This window comes from Protopterus annectens, chromosome 1.part0 (assembly GCF_019279795.1).
Source record: "Protopterus annectens isolate FY-2018-M chromosome 1.part0, PAN1.0, whole genome shotgun sequence".
NCBI classification, from domain to species: domain Eukaryota; kingdom Metazoa; phylum Chordata; order Ceratodontiformes; family Protopteridae; genus Protopterus; species Protopterus annectens.
In genome coordinates this window covers 738,587,827-738,612,803 of record NC_056725.1, presented here as the reverse complement: position 1 = coordinate 738,612,803, position 24,977 = coordinate 738,587,827, and the positions used below count along the sequence as shown (strand labels likewise).

The 24,977-nt window shown below is 41.3% G+C and overlaps 1 protein-coding gene across 1 annotated transcript in view; it reads right to left on the bottom strand.

Moving 5' to 3' along the window:
• LOC122794375 (symplekin-like) overlaps positions 1-24,977 on the bottom strand; it is a 1,034,965-nt gene that overhangs the window by 124,108 nt on the left and 885,880 nt on the right. Inside the window, exon 8 of the mRNA XM_044062716.1 lies at positions 10,169-10,329. Coding sequence (XP_043918651.1) covers positions 10,169-10,329 — 161 coding nt within the window. The remainder of the gene's footprint in view (positions 1-10,168; positions 10,330-24,977) is intronic.

Genomic DNA, 24,977 nt, shown 5'->3' with positions numbered 1-24,977 from the left:
CTCTGAGGCTTTTGTTGATCATCAGTCAGCTTGTGCTTTCATTTGCTGGGCAGGTAAGTTCTCTTTGGGAAAAAAACTTCCATTTTTTAATTTTATTAATGTTTTATTACTTTCCTCTTCAGGAAAGTTATGTTAAAGCTAGGAGTGTTGTGTTTTAACAGACTGTCTCAAGACTATAATGTACTTTTAAATGGAGTATTCATTTTTCTGTCAGTTTAAAAGTATTGTAAACTAACTGAAAAAAGTAGAGAAAATTAGTTTTTTTTTTCTTTTTGGGCTGGCATAATGTTTTAAAGTGCTTTTTACTGTGCTTTTTCTGTAAATAAAAAAAAAGTAACTTTTGTAGACTGATAGTTTTACCAGCATTTGCTGCTTGTCTCTGGGAAACTAGCACCATTTCCGCTTGACCATAGAACAGACTACCAGTCCCACTGCTGGTCCTTTTTCCAGACACAAAAAGAAAAAGTTAAGCAAACAACTTTTGCCACCACAGCAGGTTAATAATTTGACTCAGCTGCAGGTGGGTGACTTTGCTGTGCCCATTTGCTGCACTTCAGACCACTCATCTTTTACCCTATATCCCTCTGGTGTAGCACCTAAAGTGGCTATGGGCCAGGGGTTAGCCACGTCCCCTGTGGTTGTTGTGGACCCCTCAGTGGCCAAGGGAGAGCCATTCTTGTCAGTTTTGGGAGTAGTAACAGGGAAGGTTTCCCTGTTGCGTCAGAATGCTGTACCCATCCCTGGGGAAGTAGTTGCTGCTGCCATTTGAAACACGATTAACATCAACAGTGAACAGTAATGGTTGCATGATTAATTGCTCTGGGGCCTGCAGCAAAGCTGAACATAATCTCTGTAGTCTTTCCTAAGTCTCATATAAGTAAGCAATTATGCCTGACAGGCTGTGTGTTGATGTGTAATTAATGTCTGCACCCCTGGAAGGGCATTAATTACACATTATTATACAATGACCCCCCATTAATATTCAAAAAACGTGCACGCTGATTGGTCAGCGTGCATGTTGTAAATCAGAGTTATAGTAATGGAAAAAGGTCTGGTCGCCCGGACTTTTTCCATTACTATAACTCTTTTTTTTTTTTTTCAGCAACGGAGAACACAAGATCTCCGTTCCTTCACACTGTATCGCTATGTTAAACTCGTTTAACATAAAGAGACAGCATTAAAAAAAGCAACGGAGATTCTCTGTTGCTTTTTTTAATGCTGTCTCACTATGTTAAACTCGTTTAACATAGCGAGACAGTTTGTAAAAAGCAACAGAGATCTTGCTTTCCCCGTTCCTTTTTACAAACTGTTTCGCTATGTTAAATGGGTTTAACATAGCGAGATAGCTTTAAAAAAGCAACGGCTCCGTTGCTTTTTTTAAAGCTGTCTCGCTATGTTAAACCCATTTAACATAGCGAAACAGTTTCTTTTTACAAACTGTTTCTCTATGTTAAATGGGTTTAACATAGCGAAACAGTTTGTAAAAAGCAACGGAGATCTTGCTTTCTCTGTTGCTTTTGCCCACAGCTCTGATGTACTGCGTAGGCATATGCATGCACAGTACATCAGAACTGCTGCAGAATACCAGACAGCTGCGGAAGGGCAGCAAGGAGGCATTTATACAATGCCATTATTTGAGAAAAAAAATTTTTTTCTTCTTAAATAATGTCATTGTATAATAGCAATAACCCACTTCTAGATGTGGGTAATGCTGGATTTACCCACAGTTGGCTTTGTTTGGTCACTCGGGCTTCGCCCTCGTGACCAAACCACACCAACCATGGGTAAATCCAGCATTACCCACACCCAGGCGTGGGTTATTGCTATAATATACACACCCTGGACAGCATTCTTGCACTTAGAGAATGGGCTCTCTGTAAAATTGTGTTTTACTTACTTATTTTTCTTTTAGTACTATATTATTTTCTTTACATATTTTTGATGTCAAATAGTTCCCCCACCTAATGTTTCAAACTTTCTGTAGTATATGTTAATGGTGTTGGAGGAAGCATTTTACATCAAAAATATATAAAAAAAATAATATAGTACTTCAAAAAATAAGTAAAACACACCAATTTTACAGACAGCCTATTCTCTCACTCTGTCATACACAGTCACACATACATATGCACACCCACAGTCTCCTCTGGTTTCATACTCACATTCAATCACACAAACATAACTCTCAGCCTCAGCACAAAAAATCTGATCAAAGCCAAAAATAGAGGGGGGGGGGACAAAGCCCCCAAAATAGAGAAAATGTTAAATATTTCTCTTATAAACTTAGAAAGTTGCTAGAATAAAAGGTCTTGTATTACAGTGCATTTCCTGAAAGATGTAAAGCCTGAAACACAAATACCTGTCATTATTTAGTGAATTCACTCCTCATTGATTTGCCACAAAACTTCAGAAAACCAAAACTTTTATGAGGAACAGATAAAAAATATGAGGCAAAAATCTGGACATTCTGCAAAAATCTGGACAGTTGAAAGCTATGCACACAAGACCGCTCTCTCTTTCTTTCAATCTCACACACACAGTCTCCTCTGATTTCATACATGCATTTACTCACACAAGATCACTGGTTTGCTCTCGCTCTCTCGATCTCACACACAGTCTCTTCAGTTTTCATATACGCATTCACACACAAAAGATCGCTCTCACTCTCCTGATCTGTCTCACACACAGTCTCTTCTGCTTTAATAAATTCATTCACTCACACATGATCACTCTCACTCTCTCTCTCTGTCTCTCAATCTCTCTCATGCACACAGTCTCCTCTGCTTTCATACACACATTCACTCACACAAGATTGCTCTCACTCTCTCTCGATCTCTCACACACACAATCTCTTGTGTTTTCATACATGCATTCACTCACACACGCAGACAGAAACATAAACATACTCTCACACACACACACACACACACACACACACACACACACACACACACACACACACACACACACACACACACACACACTTTTTTTCTGTTTTTTTAACACTTGCTAAACAGCAAAAGCACTACTTAGCGAGTGTAAAGTAATGGCTTCCATTAGTTTTTTCAGTCTGAGCTCCACGGCAACTTGATATGCTGCCGTGAACAGCCAGACTTGTTTTTCAGCGGGCATTACTTGTACATTAATACAAGTACATTGTGTGGTGCAGTGGTGTAGCAGTTAACATTGTTGCCTCACAGCAAGAGGTTCTCTGGTTTGATTCTCGCTGGGGTGCCTTCTGTGCAGAGTTTGCATGTTCTCCCTGTGTTTGTGTGGGTTTCCTCTGGGTACTCCAGTTTCCTTCCACATTGTAAAGACATGCATCTGGAACATTTCTCCCCGGGCCTCCACTGAAAACAGGCTCTGTGGAACCTAGTTGGATTTTTCCAGTTAACAAATGATAAATATATAAAAAATAATACCCTGCTGGAGAATGACTGTTCTCCAGTCAGGGTGCTGATGTACAGTTTGCCCATTCTCTGATGAATTCATTAACTCTTATGTGATGTGGAATGTCACGCCTCTAGAACCCTACACACATTGTTTTTTCTGGGAAATCAACTTTCAAAGCATAACACAAACAAATGCTGACATTTTTTGAAAGCCATTAAAATAGTACAAACAGCACTGTTATCAGTAAAATGCCCTCTTTGCATTGATAACAGTATAGTCATATTTTTCATCAATACTATTATCGATTATTATGAATACAAAATCCAAATGATATTTTTATCTAATATTTCACAAACAAATTGTCATATCTTGGAAACTGTATAACCTAGATGTGTTTTGTCAACTTACTTTTATTATCTGGGCAAAAGGTTTTACACATCAGCAAAAGTTCCTTTTTATGTGCATGCCTACTAAGATATTTACAGAAATATGAAGAATTTTGTTTATTTGCATAATTAACAATATAAATAACCCTGAAGATCTTCAAAATGTGCAACTTGCAAATATTAATGGCAGCTTTCTTACAACATCTAATGTTTTATCTAATGCCATACAATAGTTTGTAAGTCACCCAGTTTTAGAAATATTAAGTAAATATGGAAAAATTTCATATTTTCAGAATTACTACCAAATAACTACCAATGTCTCCAGTACAGTGTACAGTAATTGCAAATTGTCAATGTACTTTTCTTTCTCCCATCAGGATATTTCACACTATGCCCCTCAATAAAAAGAAGTTATGTCTTACCATAACGTTCCATCTGTGTTGCTGATCTTCATTCATTCATTACTGATGGGTTATCGGTTCCATCCTTGGAAACAAGCCAGCCTTATACCAAGCTCGCATCAGCCAAAAACTCTCGAGACAAGATCCTACCCAGAATGCTCTGCTCCCTGTTACCTCAGATCGAGTTTGCAAGTTGATAGACAAAAGTAGAGGCTACCTCTGGTCATAACAGACCTACAATAAAGGAGTATATGAGATCAAGCAGGGACCTCCGGAGGGGGATGGAGAGTGGGGAGTAATGAATGAACAAAGATCAACAACACAGATGGAACGCTATGGTAAGATATAATTTCTTTATCTGATGTTCTTAATCTTCGTTCATTCCTTACTGATGGGACAGAGTCCCCAGCTACCTGTATCCCTGGATGGCCCTCATGGAAGGACATTCCTGAGCACCATGGAGCCAAAAGAAGCTCTACCTCTGGTGGCCAAATCCAATTTGTAATGAAGGATAAAAGTATGAGGTTTGGCCTAAGTCGCAGCTGAGCAAATAATATTGAGGGAACCCCTAGCATGGAAAGCTGCTGAAGTTGCCATAAACCTTGCAGAATATGCTTTCACTCTGTGAAGCAAGGTGACATTGTTCTTGTTGTAGATAAATGAAATGCAATTTCTCAATCATGACACCAACATAATCTTTGAGACAAGATGACCTAGTCTTGGTCCAGAAAAAAACAGAAATAGTTGGTCTAATGTATGGGTAGATTTTGTTCTGTCCAGATATAATCGTATTTGCCTATGAACATCCAGGGAGTGCAGGCAATACTCTCCCTTGTTAGAAGGATTAGCAAAAAATACTGGGAGGTCAATAGACTGGTTGATAGACCACTCTGACACTCCTTTCGGTAAAAAGGAAGAATCAGTTCTCAGTGATACTCTATCCTTAAGGAAAAAAAGGTAGGGACGTTTGATGCACAAGGCTTGAAGTTCTGACAAAGTTCTGGCCGATGTAATTGTAACCAGAAACAAAGTTTTCCAAGAGAGGTACTTTAAATCACATGAAGATGCTGGTTCATAGGGGGAGCTGTTAGGCTTGTAGAACCAAGGTGAAATCCCAAGGTAGTACTGGTTCTCTAAAGGGAGGTTTTAGGTGAAAAACACCCTTCAAGAAAGTCTTACTGAGTCTATGTGACATGAGTGAAGAATCCTGAAAACCAATGTGGAAATTTGAAATGGCAGCTAAATGAACAAGAATAGTACAGGCTGACACCCCACAGTGGAAAATATGTGATAAGGAATCTAAGACCTCCGAAACGGGGGCTGACGAGGGGTCTAATTGTTCATTCGCTGCCCATAATGAAAACCTTTTCCATTTACTGGGATAGATTAGTTTGGTGGACTATTTATGAGATGCAATAAAAATATTGCACACTGGGGATGAAAGGTTATCCTGCCTGGCAATCACAGGAAGTGGAGAAACCAAGCTGTCAGCTTTGCGGTTGTTAGATTGGGGTGAGTCAGACCCTGCAGATGGGAGAAAAACATTGGAGATGGATTCAGGATCCATGGTTGATCTAGCAGGGGAGGCCAGAGGAAGGGGAACCAAACTTGTCAAGGCCAATATGGAGCAATAAGCATCACTTTGCTTTTCAACTGCCATGCTTTCTTCAGAGATTGGGAGATGAGGGGGAGAGGAGGATAAGCATAAAGTAGACCCGAGGGCCAAGCGTGGGCTAGAGCATCTCTTGGTGACTGTCCCCGAGGGGGGATCAGGGCAAAATAGTTTCTGCACTTGTAGTTGGTGGGGGAGGCGAATAGGTCGTAGCAAGGCTGGCCCCAGCAGTTGAAAATTCTTGCCGATATCACAGGGTTGAGGGACCACTTGTGAGGTTGTAGAATGCACTTCCTGCTCAACTTGTCCACTATCACGTTGGAGCTCCTGGGAATGTGCATAGCAATTAGAAAGCAGTTGGAAGCTATCACCCATTGCCATAATCTCAAGACCTCTCAGCATAACGGATAAGATCTTGTCAGGCCTCCACGGTATTGCTTTTAGGGTGTCAGGAGCCTTCCATGCACGCTGGACGATGAGCTGGACAAGCTCATTGGCCGGCGGGGTTACCCAGGGGGTAGGGGGCCAGGTACAAAAGGCCTGCAGGAATACGGATTCCTCTGAGGAAAGATTGGAGGACTTCCAGTCACCCCTCTGTCTTAGGATCTTGAGGATGTCACCAAAGGACACCTCATCAGAAGGTGATCGTGGGGACCCTTCCCTGTCATCAAAGTCTGTATCTTCGGTCAAAGACTCCTCAGTGGAGGCCATGTGCTTTCTCTTGCATGAAACCCTGTGAGGTACTTCCTCACTGGGGAGTTCTAGGGAAGATTGCAAAGAGGGGGTCTCCTGAGGGGGAGAAACCTGAGGGTCTTGTGGTGTTGAGGTAGTCTGTGCCAATGAAGGCAGCACCACAAAAGTCGAAGGTGTCTGCACTGTAAAGGGCGGTGTGGCAAGTGTCTACACCGAAGAGTATGGTGCCGTCGTGGAAGGTGTCTGCACTGGTAGTAATCACGGTGCTGAAAAGGACTGCACTGAAGAGTATGTTGGTGCCGAAGGTGTCTGCACTGTAGAGGACAGTATCATCAAACTTGGGGCCAAAGGAGATTGCACCAACGGTGCTGAAGGAGACTGTACCTACAGAGACGGTGCCGGTACAGGCTGTGATGAAATTGTCATAGCAGTAAGCGTCTGCACCGGGAACTCCGGTGCTGACGGCGATAAAGAGGACATAGCTGGTGCAACAATCAACTGGGGCAGTGCCAAGCCTGGAGCTGCGAGGGTCACAGATGGCAGTGCTGGACTGGAATTTTTTACCTTCTTATGAATTGACTCCCTGCGATCTCCAGAGGGAGATGAAGTGAGTGACCTCGAGGAGAAAGAAGAAAAATACCTCTTACAGGGTTTTGCAGGAGGGGGTGAGCCCTCCGACCTAGAGATAGACTCAAAGAAAGGAGTTTTAAGGAGGCCTTTCGGGATTAACTTGTTCTTTCTTTCATTGAGAGTCCTGGTCGAAAAATTTCTACAAATCCCACATGGGGTATCCACTGAAATGTAGGAGACATTCAAGCAATAGACACATAAATCATGGCCATCAGAAAGTGGTAACATATGGCCGCAATCCTTACACTGTTTGAAACCAACATTACTTTTCTTGTCTGACATAATGATGTGGAGATGAACAACAGTACCAAAGAGTTAAGAAAAGCTACCCAGAAGGGTAAGAAGAGAGAAAGGAAGGATTACCAATGATGGTAATGAAGAATTACCTCAAAGGTAAGAAAAGGGGTAATAAAGGGAAAGAAAACTAAAGGGTGAGAGTCTTAAAGTTACGCTAGGGCAAGAGTATAGAAATAGTAACTGAAAACTTTTAAAGCACTAGCAATATAGAAACTTTCAAAACATTATTCACTTAGCTGAGAGAGAGTGGCTTGACACGGCTGTACAGCAACGCAGCAAACGAGATCTGAGGTAACAGGAAGCAGAGCATTCTGGGTAAGATATTGGCTCGAGAGTTTTTCACTGATGCCAGCTTGGTATAAGGCTGGCTCGACTCCGGCAATGGAACAGATAACCCATCAGTAAGGAATGAACGAAGATTAACAATATCAGATCATGGGTTTCTCAGTTATAAAAATATAAATGCAAATATGAAAATATGAATAATGAGGGAAAATTGATCATTAATTTCTTCATAGCAGAACACAGAGATTAACAATCTTAGCACCCCGGTATTAATTACACCTTGCACTTTCTAATACTGCTTTTAATTAATTGGTGACTCACTTAGTTAAGGAAGACAGACCCAAAAAATGTCTGAACACCATAAGGAGCTATGGATGTTATGGGAAGAATACAAAAATGGCACTATAAGCTTGAAAGAATATATCTGATCAATTTCTGTAATATGGATTTAGATTCAGTTATTTAATTTTCCCCATACAATTTCCATCACTCTTCCATTTTCGATTGTTACTTAACTGAGTCAGATGCTCAACTTTATTAGAACCAGTCAGTTATGGTTAAGATTTTTATAGGATTGTCCCTTCCTAGATACGGCTCTCCATGGTGGTGCAGTAGTTAGTGTTGTCGACTCACAGAAAGTGGTTCTTCGGTTTGATTCTTGGCTGGAGCGCCTTCTGTGTGGAGTCTGCATGTCCTCCCTGTTTAGTGAGTTTTAAAGACATGGAGTAGATACATTTGTGTGTGTACTTTCTGCGAAGGTTGGGCACCAGCCGGGCAACTCGACACCATAAAAGCCCCACTGCCAATCAATCTGTGGACAGGTGATCTGCTGTGGCAACCCCTAATGGGTCAAGCCGAAAAACACACCTATATATATATATATATATATATATATATATATATATATAAAATGCAAAAAACTGTAGTTTATTTAGCACTTTCATTCTTTCATTATGTGGTGGTGCTGCGGTAGCGTTGTCGCCTCACATTAAGATGTTGTCCTGTTCGAGTCTCAGCTAGAGCGGCTTCTGTGTGGATACATGTGTGAATGGGCGTCAGGGCTGGCAACTCAGCACGTATCTACTGCCAATCATTAGCGGATCGGAGTTCCGCTGTGGCGACCCTTAACCGGGAAAAGCCGAAAGACACAACAATTCTTTCATTATGTAGAACTTCTTCAGAATAACAAAAGTTAAGAATTGCCATGGTTCAAATACATCTAAGTACAGATAAAACTGTGTCAATCAATAAGACAAGCAGTATTCAGTGTCATAAAAAGCATAGTCACTAACCAACCCCGTAAGCATGTAACATCAAAAGGAACAGAAGTTAATAAAAAAAGAAAAAAATCAGATAATCACATATTCCACCTAAAGGCATATTTTAAATTAAGGTTGTGATTGATACCAGGTGGAGACTCAGCCCCCAACAAAAGCTGCCAACATAATTCTTTCGCTTTGAGTAAATTATTAAAATATATATACATATATATATATATATACATATATATATATACATATATATATATATATATATATATATATATATATATATATATACATGTACATACAAAATACATACACACAGTCACAGTCACACACACACACACACACACACACACACACACACACACACACACACACACACACACACACACATAAATGCATGCTTCTGTAGATCCTGCACTCACACTGAGCCTGATCTGCATGTTTTCGAGAAATGCAGGATGGTTCATCCTTTATGGGACTTTCTAAATGTTAAACTGACAAATTACTCCTTCTTTCAGGATAATCCTGACTTGCCATTTAATTAATGGCCTTTTAAATAGGCTACTGAACCTGGTGGCCTGCACAGTAATTAACATTTTAGTTCCCTTCATTAAGCATTTCAAAATTATGCAGATTTCCAATAATGTTCCTATGTGATTTTCTGAATTTTTCTCAGAAAGGTTCAAATGCTTTCAACATTTCAGATAAATTCAAACAGAAATTCTCTGCCTGGGAAATATCACAGACATTGTTGATGAACATCCTGTCAAGTTTTCCCTTACTTCTTTATAACACTGCACTTTCATAGCTACTTCTTTCAAATTGTTGGCAGACATTTTATACTATTTTGGTTGCTTTGTTCTGCATTTTGGGCAATGTTCAATAAAAATATTTAAAAATAAAAGCAAGGAACTGTAGAAACATATGTATTTCATCAGGACATCTAGTGAAAGGAGGTGGAGCAGAAAAGGTGGGTCACCAAAAGCGGAAGGTGATTAACATGAATTCTGACTATAAGCGAAGATGACCACGCAACCCTATAAAAGTAAGTATGGTGCTAATACAAGGAATACTCTGGTGCAGCTGTTCTGGTTTAGAGACAAATATAGCCAGTTCTAGTACTGAAGTTATGTGTGCTTTAGCTGGTCCCTCCAATAAATAACAGACACATATCTAAATCAGAGGTGCATACAAGAGTCCTACCGGCTGTTGTAAAATGTGTAGAACGATGTACTGTACGTCGCTAACAGCCGATGCATAGACACATGCCAGTTCGTGGATTAACTTGTGATTCTGAGGAAGAAGAGCAAGGTATAGACTCAAACACTGTTTAACAGTCTCTTCTGTCCAAGGAGCAGCAACCTCTGCAAAGAGAAAAAGGAAAGACTTCCAGTATTATTAACTTGTACATCTGAATGACTTCTTCTTAAGGTCTGGTGACATCTTAATGAATAATTTACAAATTAATAACCTTTAATTTACTCATTTATTTTGTTTATCTTTAATGTTTCTTTACAAAAAAAATAACAGTCTGTCCTTTGGACTTGATCCTGCTAACTGTCTACATGAAATATCTAATTCTAATTTGTTCTATCACAAACAACAGTTTCACAAGAAATAATAGCTATGCACTCACCACACACACTGATCTGCCAAAAGTCCTCTGTCATTGGTAACTGTTGGGATTTCTTCTTCTAATTTCCACAGCTCAGCATAGTTCTGAAAGTTTTGTAGCTCCTGTCCTGGACAGAAGGCATGCCTCCTGCCAGCCATACCATAATATCATAAGCTAGACTAGGAAGGAATGCTCAGTTTCTCTAGTCCTTATACCAATCACTATGCACTGAGTGAAAGACATAAAAGTAAAAGAATATAGAATAATTTCCAGATATATATGAGAATCCATCCAAAGAAGGAGGATGGAGAAGTCATGCAAACACAGGGAGAAAGCTGGAGGTCAATAAGCATGTATTGCAGAAGACGTCACAGAACAATTTATATGGTGAGTATAAATTGTGTTACCTCAGATTTTAACTGATGCACCTGTTTATCTAGTATGTAACAATCTTAAGTCAGTTGGTCTATGAGCAGATACATCTCCTTTGGATTGTGCGTTTTTTGGCTGTAAGCAGGTACATTACATTACAGTTCAGCAAGGTTGTTGTAAGGCATTATAAACAGCGTCTATATTATTTAAATGAAGTTTCAAAACTTGAACGTGCCTTCATCGACAGCTTAATGTTGAAAAGGCCAAATTCTGAACCCCCCCCTACTTAAATATACCAACTCCGAGATTGCAGTACAGTGTAGGAAATGGCAAAGTCCGATAACGGCCCAGTGATTTTTTTCCCTAGGAAAAAAATCACTGTTCCGTGTCTTCGGGATTTGACCTTTTCGACATTAAGCTGTCAATGAAGGCACGTTCAAAGTTTTGAAACTTTGTTTACATAACAGAGACCCTTATAAACAGTGCGTATCTGGGAATTTCATTAACTACCATTGTGCAATCGTGGAGTTGGCATATATAAAGTCACCAGGTTGTGAGGGTGAGGGTCTTTCCACCTGCAAAAACACATTGAAAAACAGAATGTATATTTGCCTTGGGTTTGAATTGTATTTACACAGTTCGATTACTATGACTGACAGAACTACATGAACTGTACATTCCCTAGTTCATTTGTCCTATAATTGTTACATCTGATGTCAAACACTGTATATTGTCTGTGTATTAGGTAACTGTTCTATAAGTTCCAAGCAGTACAAATGAAATATCCCTAGGAGATCAGTGTCAATGAAAAGACAAAAAACTAGGACTCGGAAAACACAAACCAGAAGCATGAGATGGCAGAGAAAATCTGATTGCTGGAGTAAAAGTCCAAGCAATAATGCTTGGTGAAAGTATTTTAAGATGAATCCATGACAAAAAGTGGGCAATGGATCCTTTTTAGAAACATACAGTGGAAGCCGGGATTAATAAGGTGGAGCAACATCACAAAGTACCCTTTTAAATGAGCTTATGACGCCTGTGCACTGGACCAGCAATCAAGGAGCCTCAATCTTCACCACTAACACCAGTGAAGAGCATCCATATAGGGAAAGGATAATGAATACACACTCAGTAAAGTACAATTTCCCTTAAGAGCACACAGAGATCACAGTCAGTCTGGGGCTGGTTTTTCCCTTTCTCTCCAGGTCTCCAATAAGACTCCTAACTGGCACAGCTATATGGTCCAGATCTCAGTCTAGTGTGCAAGCTAAAACATCCAGCACCCTCTCTGTCCAACCAGCGCTTTGTGTCCCTGCCCAAGTAGCTGACACACACACACACTTTGAGATAAGAGTTATATACAACCACACATACACTTCCAGGGAAGGCTGGTACAGGTTCTCCAGCTGTGCCCCTTTTACCCAGACTATATAGTAGTACCAAGCGCCACCACCCACTAATATTTATCAGCTACCAAAACGTCCTTATGAAAGGGTGTCCAATTATACTCTGCAATATTATTATCCAAATGGTAAGTGTACCTGAACAGTCAAGGCTTATTGGAGTGGCTTGGCCAGTATCACTACATGCATGCAATGTACTCTAGAGCTTAAATTACCTCTACACAAAACAACCACAGTTGAAAGGTTTAAAAATCTTTAATAATAAATAATAAAAACACAAGACAATACTTCTTACTACACAGTGCTAGTCAAGAGTTCAGAGATCACAGAGAAATACTTAAAATAATAAAGTAGAAAAGATCTGACATCAATACAGAAAAAAGACTAATCTAATCTTCCCACTTCTAAAATAAACTTACATATAGAACACAGGCAGAGTGCTGGTGAGTTGGATGTTCTCAAGACAAATGCTCAAATGCTCTCATTCTTTCTGTCCTTAAATTGATAACACAGTACCACTGATTCATTTCAGATTACATCATTCTTTCTGGTTCCCAGGCTAACAGAAACTCAGAGGTTAATAGCCCTTTTGATCTTGCAGCTGGTTAGGAAGCCAGAGCAATAAAATGAATTATACATGTAAATTCTAGCCATTAACTCTGGCCTCAAAACAAGAGGCAGAATGCCTCCCTCTAGACATCTTGGCTCCGAGATTTAGATCACAAAATTTCACAATGCTTGACTTATCAGCTTTCTTACAGCGGAGTGCACTGTTGTTACATTTTTTTCAGTTCAACATCCAATACAGTCTTTTCACATTAAAGAGAACAAGTCTGTAGCTTACATTAACATTTACAAATGACAGAATTATCTACAAAATTCTATCTAGCTAGGCTGGCAGCCTTCACCTATCTTCACACCACCCCCCCCCCCCCCAGAGAATTCAAGCTAGTTATTCAAGTGACCCTTGAGAAACTTTGCTTGAGAGGGTTAGGTCTATTTGAGTATAATTTACCCCATTCCCTGTCTTAAGAGCCCATCTACGTTGGCATTGCAAATCACACTGCGGTGCTGCACTGACATATCATATGATTGCAACCCTACGCTCCATCTTAGCAACTTGGAATTTTGCTAGCTGGCTCTTTTTAACTATGTTAGGGAATATGATCTGTAACCACAGTGAATTTTCTTCCATACAGATAAGGTTGAAGTTTCTGCAGTGCCCACACTATGGCTAGACATTCCTTTTCTACAGCTATATAGCATTCCTCCCTGGGTTGGAGCCTACGACTGAGATAAACCACTGGGTGCTCTTCTCCCTCTGGGGAAAACTGGCTAAGTACAGCCCCAACTCCATGGTTTGAAGCATCCAACTGCACAACAAGCTATTTGCTGTAATCTGTACTGGCTAACACAAGGGGTCTTCCCAAAGCTTCTTTAATCTTCTGGAATGCCTGCTCACATGCTGGGGTCCACACTACCTTATCTGGCCTGTTCTTCCTTATCAGGTCTGTGAGGGGAGCAGCTATGATACTATAACTGGGGACAAACTTTCTGTAGTACCCTGCTATCCCTAAGAATGCCCTCACCTGCTTTTTGGCAACAAATGCAGACCATGCCTGAATGGCTTCTACTTTGTCAGGTTCTGGCCTGATCTTACCACTCCCCATTCTATGTTCCTGGTAGGAGACCTCTGACATACCCACCTGACATTTGGTGGGCTTAATGGACAACCCTGCCCTCTGTAGTCTGCCCAGCACCTCCCTGACATGTTGATGGTGGTCTTGCCAGGAATGGCTGTAGATGGCAATATCATCTAGATAAGTAAGGGCAAACCCTGCTCCTGCTAGGATGTGATCTTCCAGCCTCTGGAAAGTCGCTGGGGCATTTTTCATCCCAAAGGGCATCTTTGTGAACTCATACCAGCCAAAAGGAGTCACACAGGCTGACCTCTCTCTAGCAGTGGGAGTCAAGGGCACCTGCCAGTAACTCTTTGTAAGATCAATGGTGGTAAGATAGCCCACCCAGCTGCTTTAGGGCCTCATCTGTCCTAGGCATGGCGTAAGCATCTGACTGTGTGACTATTTTATTTCCTGTAGTCCACACAGAACCTGGTGCTGCCATCCTTCTTTGGCACCAGCATCATCGGGGAGGCCCAGGGACTATTGGACTCTTGAATTACCCCTAGTTCCAACATTCCCTGTACCTCCTCCCTCAGAGTCTGTTTGACTCTCTCAGGCACCCTATAAGGGGGGGGGGGAGGGTGTGCCTAATAGGTCTTTTTGGTCCTGTAACCTGGTGCTGCACCAGTTGGATGCACCCTGGTTACCCAGTGAACATGTCCCCAAACTCCTGTAACACTGCTTGGATTTCTCGAACCTGGGTAGGAGATAGCTGCTGGGACACTGATAACCATTCCACTGAGGTGTCAATCCGAGCCTCACTGAGAGATCAGTCACCAGAGCTCCCTCAGACTCCTCCTGCAATCCACTAAAAATACTCAGCACAAGTGCCTCCCTATCATGGTGAGGTTTCATCATGTTAACAAGGGACAATTTGTGCTCCTGCCTCCTGCTTAGCAGTTCTACCATGTAGGTAACATCATTTACCTTTCTTTTCACCTTGTAGGGTCCCTCCCACGCTGCTTGCAGCTTGTTGTGTCTGACAGGAATGAGAACCATTACCGGCTGCCCTACAGTGTACTCTCTAGCTCGAACATTCTTGTCATACCATAGATTTTTCTGTTATTGGGCTTCTGCCAGGTTCTCCTGGGACAAGCCCATGAGTTCCCTGAGCCTTGTCCTGAGGTTTAGGACATATGCCACAACAGACTCCTTGTGAGATTCACACTCACCTTCTCAATCGTCTCAAATTAAATCTGGAGGTCCCCTCACCCTATGCCCATACAACTACTCAAGGTGTGAAAAACCTGTGGATTCTTGGGGAACCTCTCTGTAACCAAACAACAGATGGGGCAAATATTTGTCCCACTCCTTCTTAAACTGGTTTGCAAATGCCCGCAGCATGGACTTGAGTGTAGAGTTTAACCTCTCAACAAGACCATTAGTCTGGGGATGGTAGGGGGTGGTCTTCAGGTGCTTCCCCACACAGGACTTCCATAGACATGCCAGCAGGTCTGGCATAAACTTGGCACTTCTGCCAGTCAGTATTTCTTTTGGGAAGCCTACCCTGCTGAAAATCTCTAACAAAGCATTTGCCACCTTTTCTTCCTCAATGGAGAACAAAGCCACTGTCTCAGAGTATCATGCAGCATAATCCACTACCACTAGGATATACTTTTTCCCTGTGGAAGTTGGGGTACTCAGAGGCCCCACAATATCCATAGCTACCCTCTGAAATAGCTCCTCAAACACAGGCAAAGGCATCAAAGGAGCTCTCACCTTGTCTCCTGCCTTGCCTACCTTTTGGCACTGCTCACATGTCTTGCAATACCCTGCTACATCTCTGGAAATTCCAGGCCAATAGAAGTTCTGCATAGTATGTCTTTGTACGTTTTATGCGCATATGACCTGCAAAGGGAATATCATGGGCTATGGCTACAAGCACCAGATGGTAGGCTCTAGGCACTACCAACTGCTGTACTCTCTCACCTTCTAGCCCTCCCTCAGGGGTCCACTCTCTATACAGTAACCCTTTGTCCCAGTATACAGATTCCCCCTTCCTTTGAGAATCAGGCGCCTTACTAGCTACCTGTATCAGGCCTTGCAATATAGGGTCTGAGAGCTGAGCCTGTCTCAACTCTCTTTGTAACCCTTCCCAGCTCCCCTTCCACAGGAAGTCTAGCATCCTCTGACAGTGGTGCCTCACTGTCAGCCTGGGCACTACTACTCACCTCTACTTTTGCAGTCACTCTGTCCAAGGGTACATCAGTACCAACAAGCAGCTGTGGCTCACCTTCAGTCTCACTGCTACAGCGTAGCGTCCTCCCTGAAGTAACTACCTCACCAGTCCTGGCTGCAAATATGCGGTCTGTCTGAGTCTCCCCCAGGCTACCAGATCCACATGCTTGTCTCGAAGCCTGACTGCATGTAACTGCATTAACACATAGTACTGCCTCATCAAAATCCTTCCCTATCAGGACATATGCAGGATGGTAGTTCGGTACACCTGTTGTCACAAGGCAACCTACTATTGGCATTTTGTCTTCCCCACTTACTGGCTCTCCCGCCTATTGTTTCCCCCCTTGCCTCTGTGGACATCTGTATGCCACATGGCCCCACTGGTTGCATTCAAGACATTTAACCATAGGTCCTGGACGTACACCCGGCAGATTCTGTTGGGGCAGTCTGTGCTGCCCACCATGGGTTCCTTTACACCCATGAGCAGCACCGGGGGTCCCTTTCCTGTGCAGGGATAGCCTGCTTGCTAGGTATAGGTCTCCCTTCTTCCCCAACTCATCTGAAGTAGCACATTGTCTATCAGCTAACCAGATCCTCATGTCTGCAAGCAAAGTGCTAAGGGCTTGTTCCCTCACCAAAAAGTCTGCCAGCCCTTCAAAAGTGGTGATCTGACATCCACTTACCCACCTATGAAAATAACTGCTCAGTTCAGCAACAAGTTCACACACTTTCATCTGCCTTGCGTCTATGCTCATGAAACCTTTTCCTATATGTTTCAGGTGTTAGCTTAAAAAATTCTAACAAACATTTCTTAACGGTAGTATAATCAAAATATTCACAATCAACAAGTTTAGACAACACAGTTACAGCTTTACCATGGAGTAAGCGGGTCAGGAACCGTACCCAGAACCTTTGGTCAACATCATACTGTTTACATATCCTCTCAAACATATGAATGAAACCATCAAAATTATCCTCTCTGTAAACTGTGGAAGAAATTTACTGACCTTTTGTGCTTCTGGGGTCTAGTTACTCCCTTCCCCATTACCTCCATGACTCTGGTGAAGAGTCAGCATCTCCTTTTCATGCTGCTTCTGCCTTCCCTTTTCCTCAGCTTCCAGACATAGCAGTTTCTCATTCTCCTCAGCTTGCAAACGTTTCAATTTCTCATTGTCTTCACTCTCTAGATGGCTCTGTCTCTCAGCTGCTTCTATTTCCAAATTCCTGGCCTCCAACTCAAGTCTCCTTAGCTCCAGATGGATTTTTAAGTCCTCTGCAGAAAGCTTGAGATGCTCATTCTCTGAGTGTGGTACATCTCCACTGCCAGTCTGATCTTCCTCCTGGTTGCTGTTTCCTGATGTAGCTGTGACCAAAGCTGCAATCATGTCTCCCTCAGTCAGGTGTCCATGTATCAGTCCCCTAGCCTGGTACATCTAAGCCAGCTTGTGATCTGAACTTTGAGTATTCACTGCATGGCTGATTTAGAGTACAAAAATACCTCCAGTGATCATTGTACACAAGCTACAGGAATTCACACTACCCACACCACTACAAGCCAATTAGTATTTGCCAACCAATTAATATCTGGTGTGGATATCCCATCACTGCCCAACAATTAATATGTGATGCCCGTGCACTGGCCCAGCAATCAAGGAGCCTCAATCCTCACCAATAACACCAGTGAGGAGTGTCCATATAAGGAAAGGATAACAAATACACACACAGTAAAGTACAATTTCCCCTTAAGAGCACACAGAGATCACAGTCAGTCTGGGGTTGGTTTTCCCTTTCTCTCCAGGTCCCCAATAAGACTCCCCACTGGCACAGCTATAGGGTCCAGACCTCAGCCTAGTGTGCAAGCTAAAACCCCCAGCACCCTCTCTGTCCAACCACTGCTTCGTGTCCCTGCCCAAGTAGCTGATACACACACACTTTGAGATAAGAGTTATATACAACCACACAGACACTTCTGGGGAAGGCTGGCATACGTTCTCCAGCTGTGCTGCTTTTACCCAGACTATACGGTAGTACCACTTACCACCACCCACTAATATTTATCAGCTACCAAAAGGCCCTTATGAAAGGGTGTCCAATTATACTGTGTAATATTATTATCCAAATGATAAGTGTAACTGAACAGGCAAGGCTTATTGTAGTGGCTTGGCCAATATCACTACATACATGCAATGTACTCTAGGGCTTAAATTATCTCTACACAAAACAGCCACAGTTGAAAGTTTTAAAAACATTTAATAATAAATAATAAAAACAAAAGACAATACTTCTTACTACACAGTGCTAGTCAAGTGTTCAGAGATCACAGAGAAATACCTAAAATAATACAGCAGAAAAGGTCTGACATCAGTACAGAAAAAAGACTAATCTAATCTTCCTATTTCCTAGCTATATCTAAGAGAAAATACAGTTCTAAAATAAACTTACATATAGAGCACAGGCAGAGTGCTGGTGAGTTGGATGTTCTCAAGACAAATGCTCAAAATCTCTCATTCTTTCCATCATTAAATTGATAACACAGTACCACTGATTCATTTCAGATTACATCATTCTTTCTGGTTCCCAGGCTAACAGAAACTCAGAGGTTAATAGCCCTTTTGATCTTGCAGCTGGTCAGGAAGCCAGAGCAATAAAATAAATTATACATGTAAATTTTAGCCATTAACTTTGGCCTCAAAACAATAGGCAAAATGCCTCCCTCTAGACATCTCGGCTCCAAGTTTTAGATCAAATAATTTCACACTGCTTGACTTATCAGCTTTCTTACAGCAGAGTGCACTGTTGTTACATTTTAAGGTTCAACATCCAGTACAGTCTTTTTACATTAAAGAGAACAAGCCTGTGGCTTACATTAATATTTACAAATGACAGAATTATCTACAAAATACTATCTAGCTAGGCTGGCAGCCTTCAGCTATCTTCACAGAGCTATTGTTCTTTGATGACAAAAAGCAATTCAGTTAGAAACTGTCTTGGAAAGGGCTTGCTTAGCCACTACAAGCCATTCCTTACATACAGCAAAAAAGAAAAGCAACTTCTCTGTCTTCCTGAACTCAGGCACCCTTTTCAGGTAGAACATAAGACAAAGGAACACATCCAAAGTATGAAGGACTTCTTCACCCATGAAAAGAATTAATTAAGGGTAGCTTTATGACCTTTTCAGAAGATGACTAGTTATAACACAGATCCCTGTGAAAAACCAAGTAGGGTTCCCTACAAATAAGCACTTGCAGGACAGACGTTCCTTAGGCAAACGTGAGGGGCACTAAGAATCTTCCAAAGGATGAACTTCAGAGATACCAAACTAGCTTGTCTAAATGGAGGAAACAATAGCCTATCAATCATAAAGTTCAATTCTTAATAAAAATAAGGGCTTGCCAAAGATGGAGAAAATACTGTAACCTCTCACATATCTGATTATCCAGCATATGATACGTCACAATTCTACACTCACCAAAACAATTCAAGGCAGGAATAAACAGCATCATGACTCTTCAGATCTTTATTAAAATAACAAAAATAAAAAAATAAAATCAGTAGAAATACCAACAAGTGAAGTTAAGTGCTTTTCGTCTAGTTAAATAACTAGACTTCTTCAGACAACTAACAGCAGATCCAAGTCAAAAAAGTCCTTAAGAAACTCATAATCACCTGCAAATGAACTACCTGAGAAGGTGAAGAATACCTCTCTAACTGTAGAGAAAAACTATTCCACTTAGCACAAAACTTACAAAGAAAATAAGACTTTCTTGCAGTTTTAGTCACATATGTGACTTCTGGGAATATCAGCAGTAATAAAGCAGTCATACTCCAGTGTGGAAACTGTTGACTCCTCATCTGAGGATGACTTTTTTACCCTGTGGTGAAAAGGGGTTTTGAATTTCCAGGAATCTGCGAGGTTTAAATCAGACCATTTGACTCCTGTGAGATTCTGAAGCTGATTCTTTGCCTTACTTTCCTAAATTTTGCTAGAAGGTGTAGAATCAAAGGAAGAGGAGGAAAGGCATATATGAATTCTCCATGAATCTGAAGGAAGAATGTGCCCATGCATCAACTTACTCTTACTATGTTAAACAAAGTAGAAAAGGGAGTGCCATGTGTTTACTTCTGTGGAAAATAACTAAATTTTTGAGGTGCTTCACTCCCAGAAAAATGCCTAGATGTTGCTTCCATATGCTTATCTCTAAAAGAGAACTAGAACTTTGATTACTGAGAGAATCAGCGAGGGCCTTCTTCCTTGAAGCATGAACATTCATAAGAGAGATCTCCTGATTTACATCCCATAGTCAGACCAATTTCCCCTGTTTGTAAAGGGAGTATGAGTGCATAACCCCCTTATTTGTTTATGTACAACAGCATAAGTTGGTTGTACAAATGGAGTGAGTGGTGCTCTCACTGAAGAATTTGAAGGGCACTCTTAGTTTGGAATGATTTAGGTGAAGTCCACTTTTCTGGGGGGGGGGGCGTACAATTTCCATACAAAAGAAAAGCAGCCCAGCATGTCACCATAAACCCTAGAAAAACATCCATCATCAGATACTAAGACAGGACAGGATATGGGATGGACAGGTGCATGCTGATAAGGATAGGCACCACCCACCACTCCAGAGCCTGGCGATTAGGGTCTGACACTAACAGAAGGTCTGAAGGGCATTTGACTCTACAAGTAGTAACACACCACTGTCTATGGTATTCTGATCCCAGTAGGTGCCATAAGACACTAACAGGCACTGAAGCATCTTCTCTCACACTTAACAATGCAACCATATCCAGACGTCCAGTTTCCATTCATGAGGGTCTGCCCTGGTCCTGCTCCACTTCTCTGCCACACAGTTTTGCTCTGATGGAATGTAGGATGCCTGTGGAGTGAGACTGTGGTGTGAAGCTATATCTCAAGCTAAGATGGTATCTGCAATGGGGGTACACCCTGATTCTCCCCTGCTTGTTGATGTACCACATGACTGTGGTATTGTCTGTAACCACTTGAAGATGTCCTGGAGACAAAAGACGGTTCAGAGAGTTGCATGCCTTGATTAGGGCAAGCATTTCCTTGATATTTGTGTGCTTACATCTTTCCTTGGTGTCCCACACACTCTGCACTTTTATCCCTTCTGAAACTGCTCCCCAAGCAAAGTCTGAAGTGTCTGTGGTGACTGATTGCTTTGAGCAGGGAGGGAGAATGGGAGACATGTATCAAAGGATATCTGTTTTCTGTACCACAAGATTTCTTTTCTGACAAACCTCAGTAAAGGAATGTGAAAAGATAAAGGAAGTTGATGCTGGAACCAAAAAAAATTCAGACACCACTGTACTTTTCTCATCTGGAGTCTTGCCAGGGGTATCATGAGAATCATAGATGCCATGACCTCCACAATCCTGAGGTATTCCCTCACAGTGACTGAAGTCTGAGTGGAAAACCTTAGAAATAGATCTAATTAAAGATCTATTTGTTCCTGTGGAAGTAGGGCTCTTTGAACTGAGGTGTAGCTGACATCCCAGGAAAACAGTCCTGTGTGAAAGAGTCAAGAAAGACTTTTAAATATTCTTTTGGAATCCCAGCTTGTGTTGTAGATCTTTCACCAATGAGATAGATTCCCGGCACTTTGAAAAATATTCTGCAAAGATAATTGTTAATTTTTGTACAGCATAAATGTGTTTCTTCTCATAATTGTGATACATCTGTGTTTGACTTATACTTGATTTTTGTTCTTCACTTTTTTTTACTTGATTTTTGTAACTGTGGAGCTTTTCACTCTAAGCCTCTGCCGAAAAATTGGCCTTGGATCAGCCAGGCAGCCTGCTTTCCTTGATGCAAACATGTGTATACTTTCAGGGGCTGTTAATATTGTACTGTGTATATTTGTATATTCTCTAATTTTTGCTATATCTGAGTTTGTTTTATGTTTGATTTTTGTGCTTACACAGGTTTTTTCACTTGATTTTTACTAATTGTGGAGCTTTTCTCCCCAGACCTCCGCTGAAAAAGGGCTTCGGCTCAGCCAGACTAACCCAGTCAACAAATGTCAAATAAATAAATAAAGAAAGTAAAAGCAAGCTGTCAAAATATGGAAAAATGTGGATACCCTGTATTCTACAATGAGCTATAACTGCAGCTAGACAGTTATGTTGTAGATCTGGACTTAGTGCAGTAGTTAGTCCAAAGGGTAAGGAACAGGACTGATAATGTATTCTAAACACGCAAAACTTTAAGAAACTTCTGAAGTCTGGATAAATGGGAATGTGATGGTAAGCATCTTTTAAGTCAAATGATACCAAGAATCTTGAAAGAGAAAGAATGGATAACAGTTTCTGATGAGGTATCATTTTGAATTTGGGCACTGTCTCAAACAAGTTTAGGAAAGAAAGATCTAGAACTGGTCTCCAAACATTTTCCTTTTTTTTGGGGGGGGGGGCACTAGGAACATCCTTGTATAAACCCCCTTCCCACATGGAAAAGAGAAACTAGTTCTATCACTCCTTGGGACAACATATAATGAAGGGCCTGCGGAAACAAAAAAGTCTGATCTAGAGGATGAGAATGACGCCCGGAAAGGAGGAATTTTCTCCCACTGCCATCTGAAACCTTAATCAATGATTTTCAAAACCCATTTGTCTGAAACAATCTGTTGCCAAACAGAAAATGGAGATTCAGACTTTCTGGAAGAAAAAAAAGGGCCAGAGTGAGAGGGGGTCACAAGGTCTCTTGAACAGTCCTTCAGACTTGTTGGACTGTCCTTGGTTTTGGGTTTCTTTTTTTGAACCCACTTGTCATTTCTTCCTAAACATCTGTTTACCTGAATTGTGTCAAGATTGTTCATTCTGTTTTTTTTTTTTTTTTTTTTTTTTTGCCAAAATTACATGAAAAAATAGAAAATCCCTTGGATAACTTGGAAAAGGACAGCTGAAAATTCTTAGGGATTCCCTGGATCAGCTTGTCCCTTTCAACTCATGTTTTTATCTCTTCTGCAGCATGGGGACCAAACAGTAAATCTCTATCCATGGGGAATTTAAAATCTCATTTTTAACATCATCTGGCAGGTTCTGAGACTGCAGCCATGCAAACCTCCTTAAAATAGTACCTGTAGCCATAGCGCTGGAGGCAATATCAACAGACTCTTACACTCACTGTAAGCAATGACTAGTGACTTGTGAAATAGAGTAAATTAAGTTATTTAAAGAATAGTTTTCCTCACAATAAGAAACTGCAGATAAAAACATTCCTCATACTTTCACAATTTGTTAGAACAAACCTTAACATATAAGCCTGAAAACTCAACATTTTTGAAAATCAAAGTTGCAGAAGTATATACTTTTTTTTCCATATCTATCAATAATTTTCCCATTGTTATCAGAAAAAATAGGATTGGAATTAAGGAAGTGCTTAACAGCTGCAGCTGCTGGGTCAGGTTTGGGAATAGCGTACAAAATTTTAAAATACTGTTGTTGTTGTTTGTCTTTCGTCTTTTCCCGGTTAGGGATTGCCACAGCGGAACTCTGGTCCACTAATGATTGGCAGTAGACTTTCACAAACACCGAGGTGCCAGCTCGACGTTCAATCTTCAACGAAGGCATACCCATTTACGCATGTCTTTCGAACTCCCACTGAAAAACTTTATACATCCTATCTGCCTTTTTAGTGGCAGCTGTATGACTATCAGGAAAATTTCAGGCAGTAACACACACATCCTCTAAAGCAGGCAGGAGAGGAGAAATTGGTGTAGGTACTGGAAAATCCTTCTGTAACATCTCATAGTATTTATTTTAATTCTAAAGACATGCATCTGGAGCATTTCTCCCCGGGCCTCTGCTGAAAATGGGTTCTGTCCCAGTTGGACTTTCCCAGTAAAAAAAAATGTTAAATAAAAATAAAAGTTTCTGAGGGATTGAGAAATCTCAGTGTTCTCCCAGTGAAAACATTGGCACATTCTAGCAATAGCCTCACAGAAAGAGAACCCCCCCCCCCCCCCCCCCACAGGGAGAATCAGTAACTGAGCTCTCCTCTGAGTCTGAATCAGAAATTTCAGGGAAAAAAATGTATCTATTCCTGCATCTTTATGTTCAGAATCTTGAAACTCTTCAGGAAAAGAGGAATACCTCTTTCTTTCACCAGAAACTATTTTAAAAGAAGGACCAATAACTTGAATTAAACCCTGAGCCAGACTCAGTAAACTACTCCTATCCCCCCCCCCAAAAAAAAAAAATAAAAATGAGGAGTAGATACAAGTTTGCTGTTTGTTTCTTTTTGATAGAAAAATATGTGACCTAAAACAGTAATGACAGCAGCTGCTTCCCCGTAGATGTGACACAGCTTTCTGACATAATAGGACAAGCTTCCCTGTTACTTCTCCCAGGATTGACAAGAGTGGTGCTCCCATGCCTGCTGAGGAGACCCCAACAGTCACAAAATATGTGAATAACCCCCAGTCCATAGTGGCTGCAGGTGCTGCACCAGAGAGATCTGAGGTTAAAAGATGAGTGGCCACAGCAGAGTCACCAACCTGTGGCTGAGATAAACTGCCAGCCTGCTGTGGTTGCAAAGACTGTTTGCTTAAGTGTTTTTCTGTTCGTGAGTGGAAGAAGGACGAACCATGGGCCCAGTAGTCTGTTCCACTGTCAAGCTGAAAATGGTGTCTCCTTCCCAGGGAAGAGAAGCAGCAATTGGTAAATACTACCAGTCCACAGAAGTAACATTTTGATAGAAAAAAAACACAGTAAAATCAGTTTAAAACACAATACCAGGCCCACAA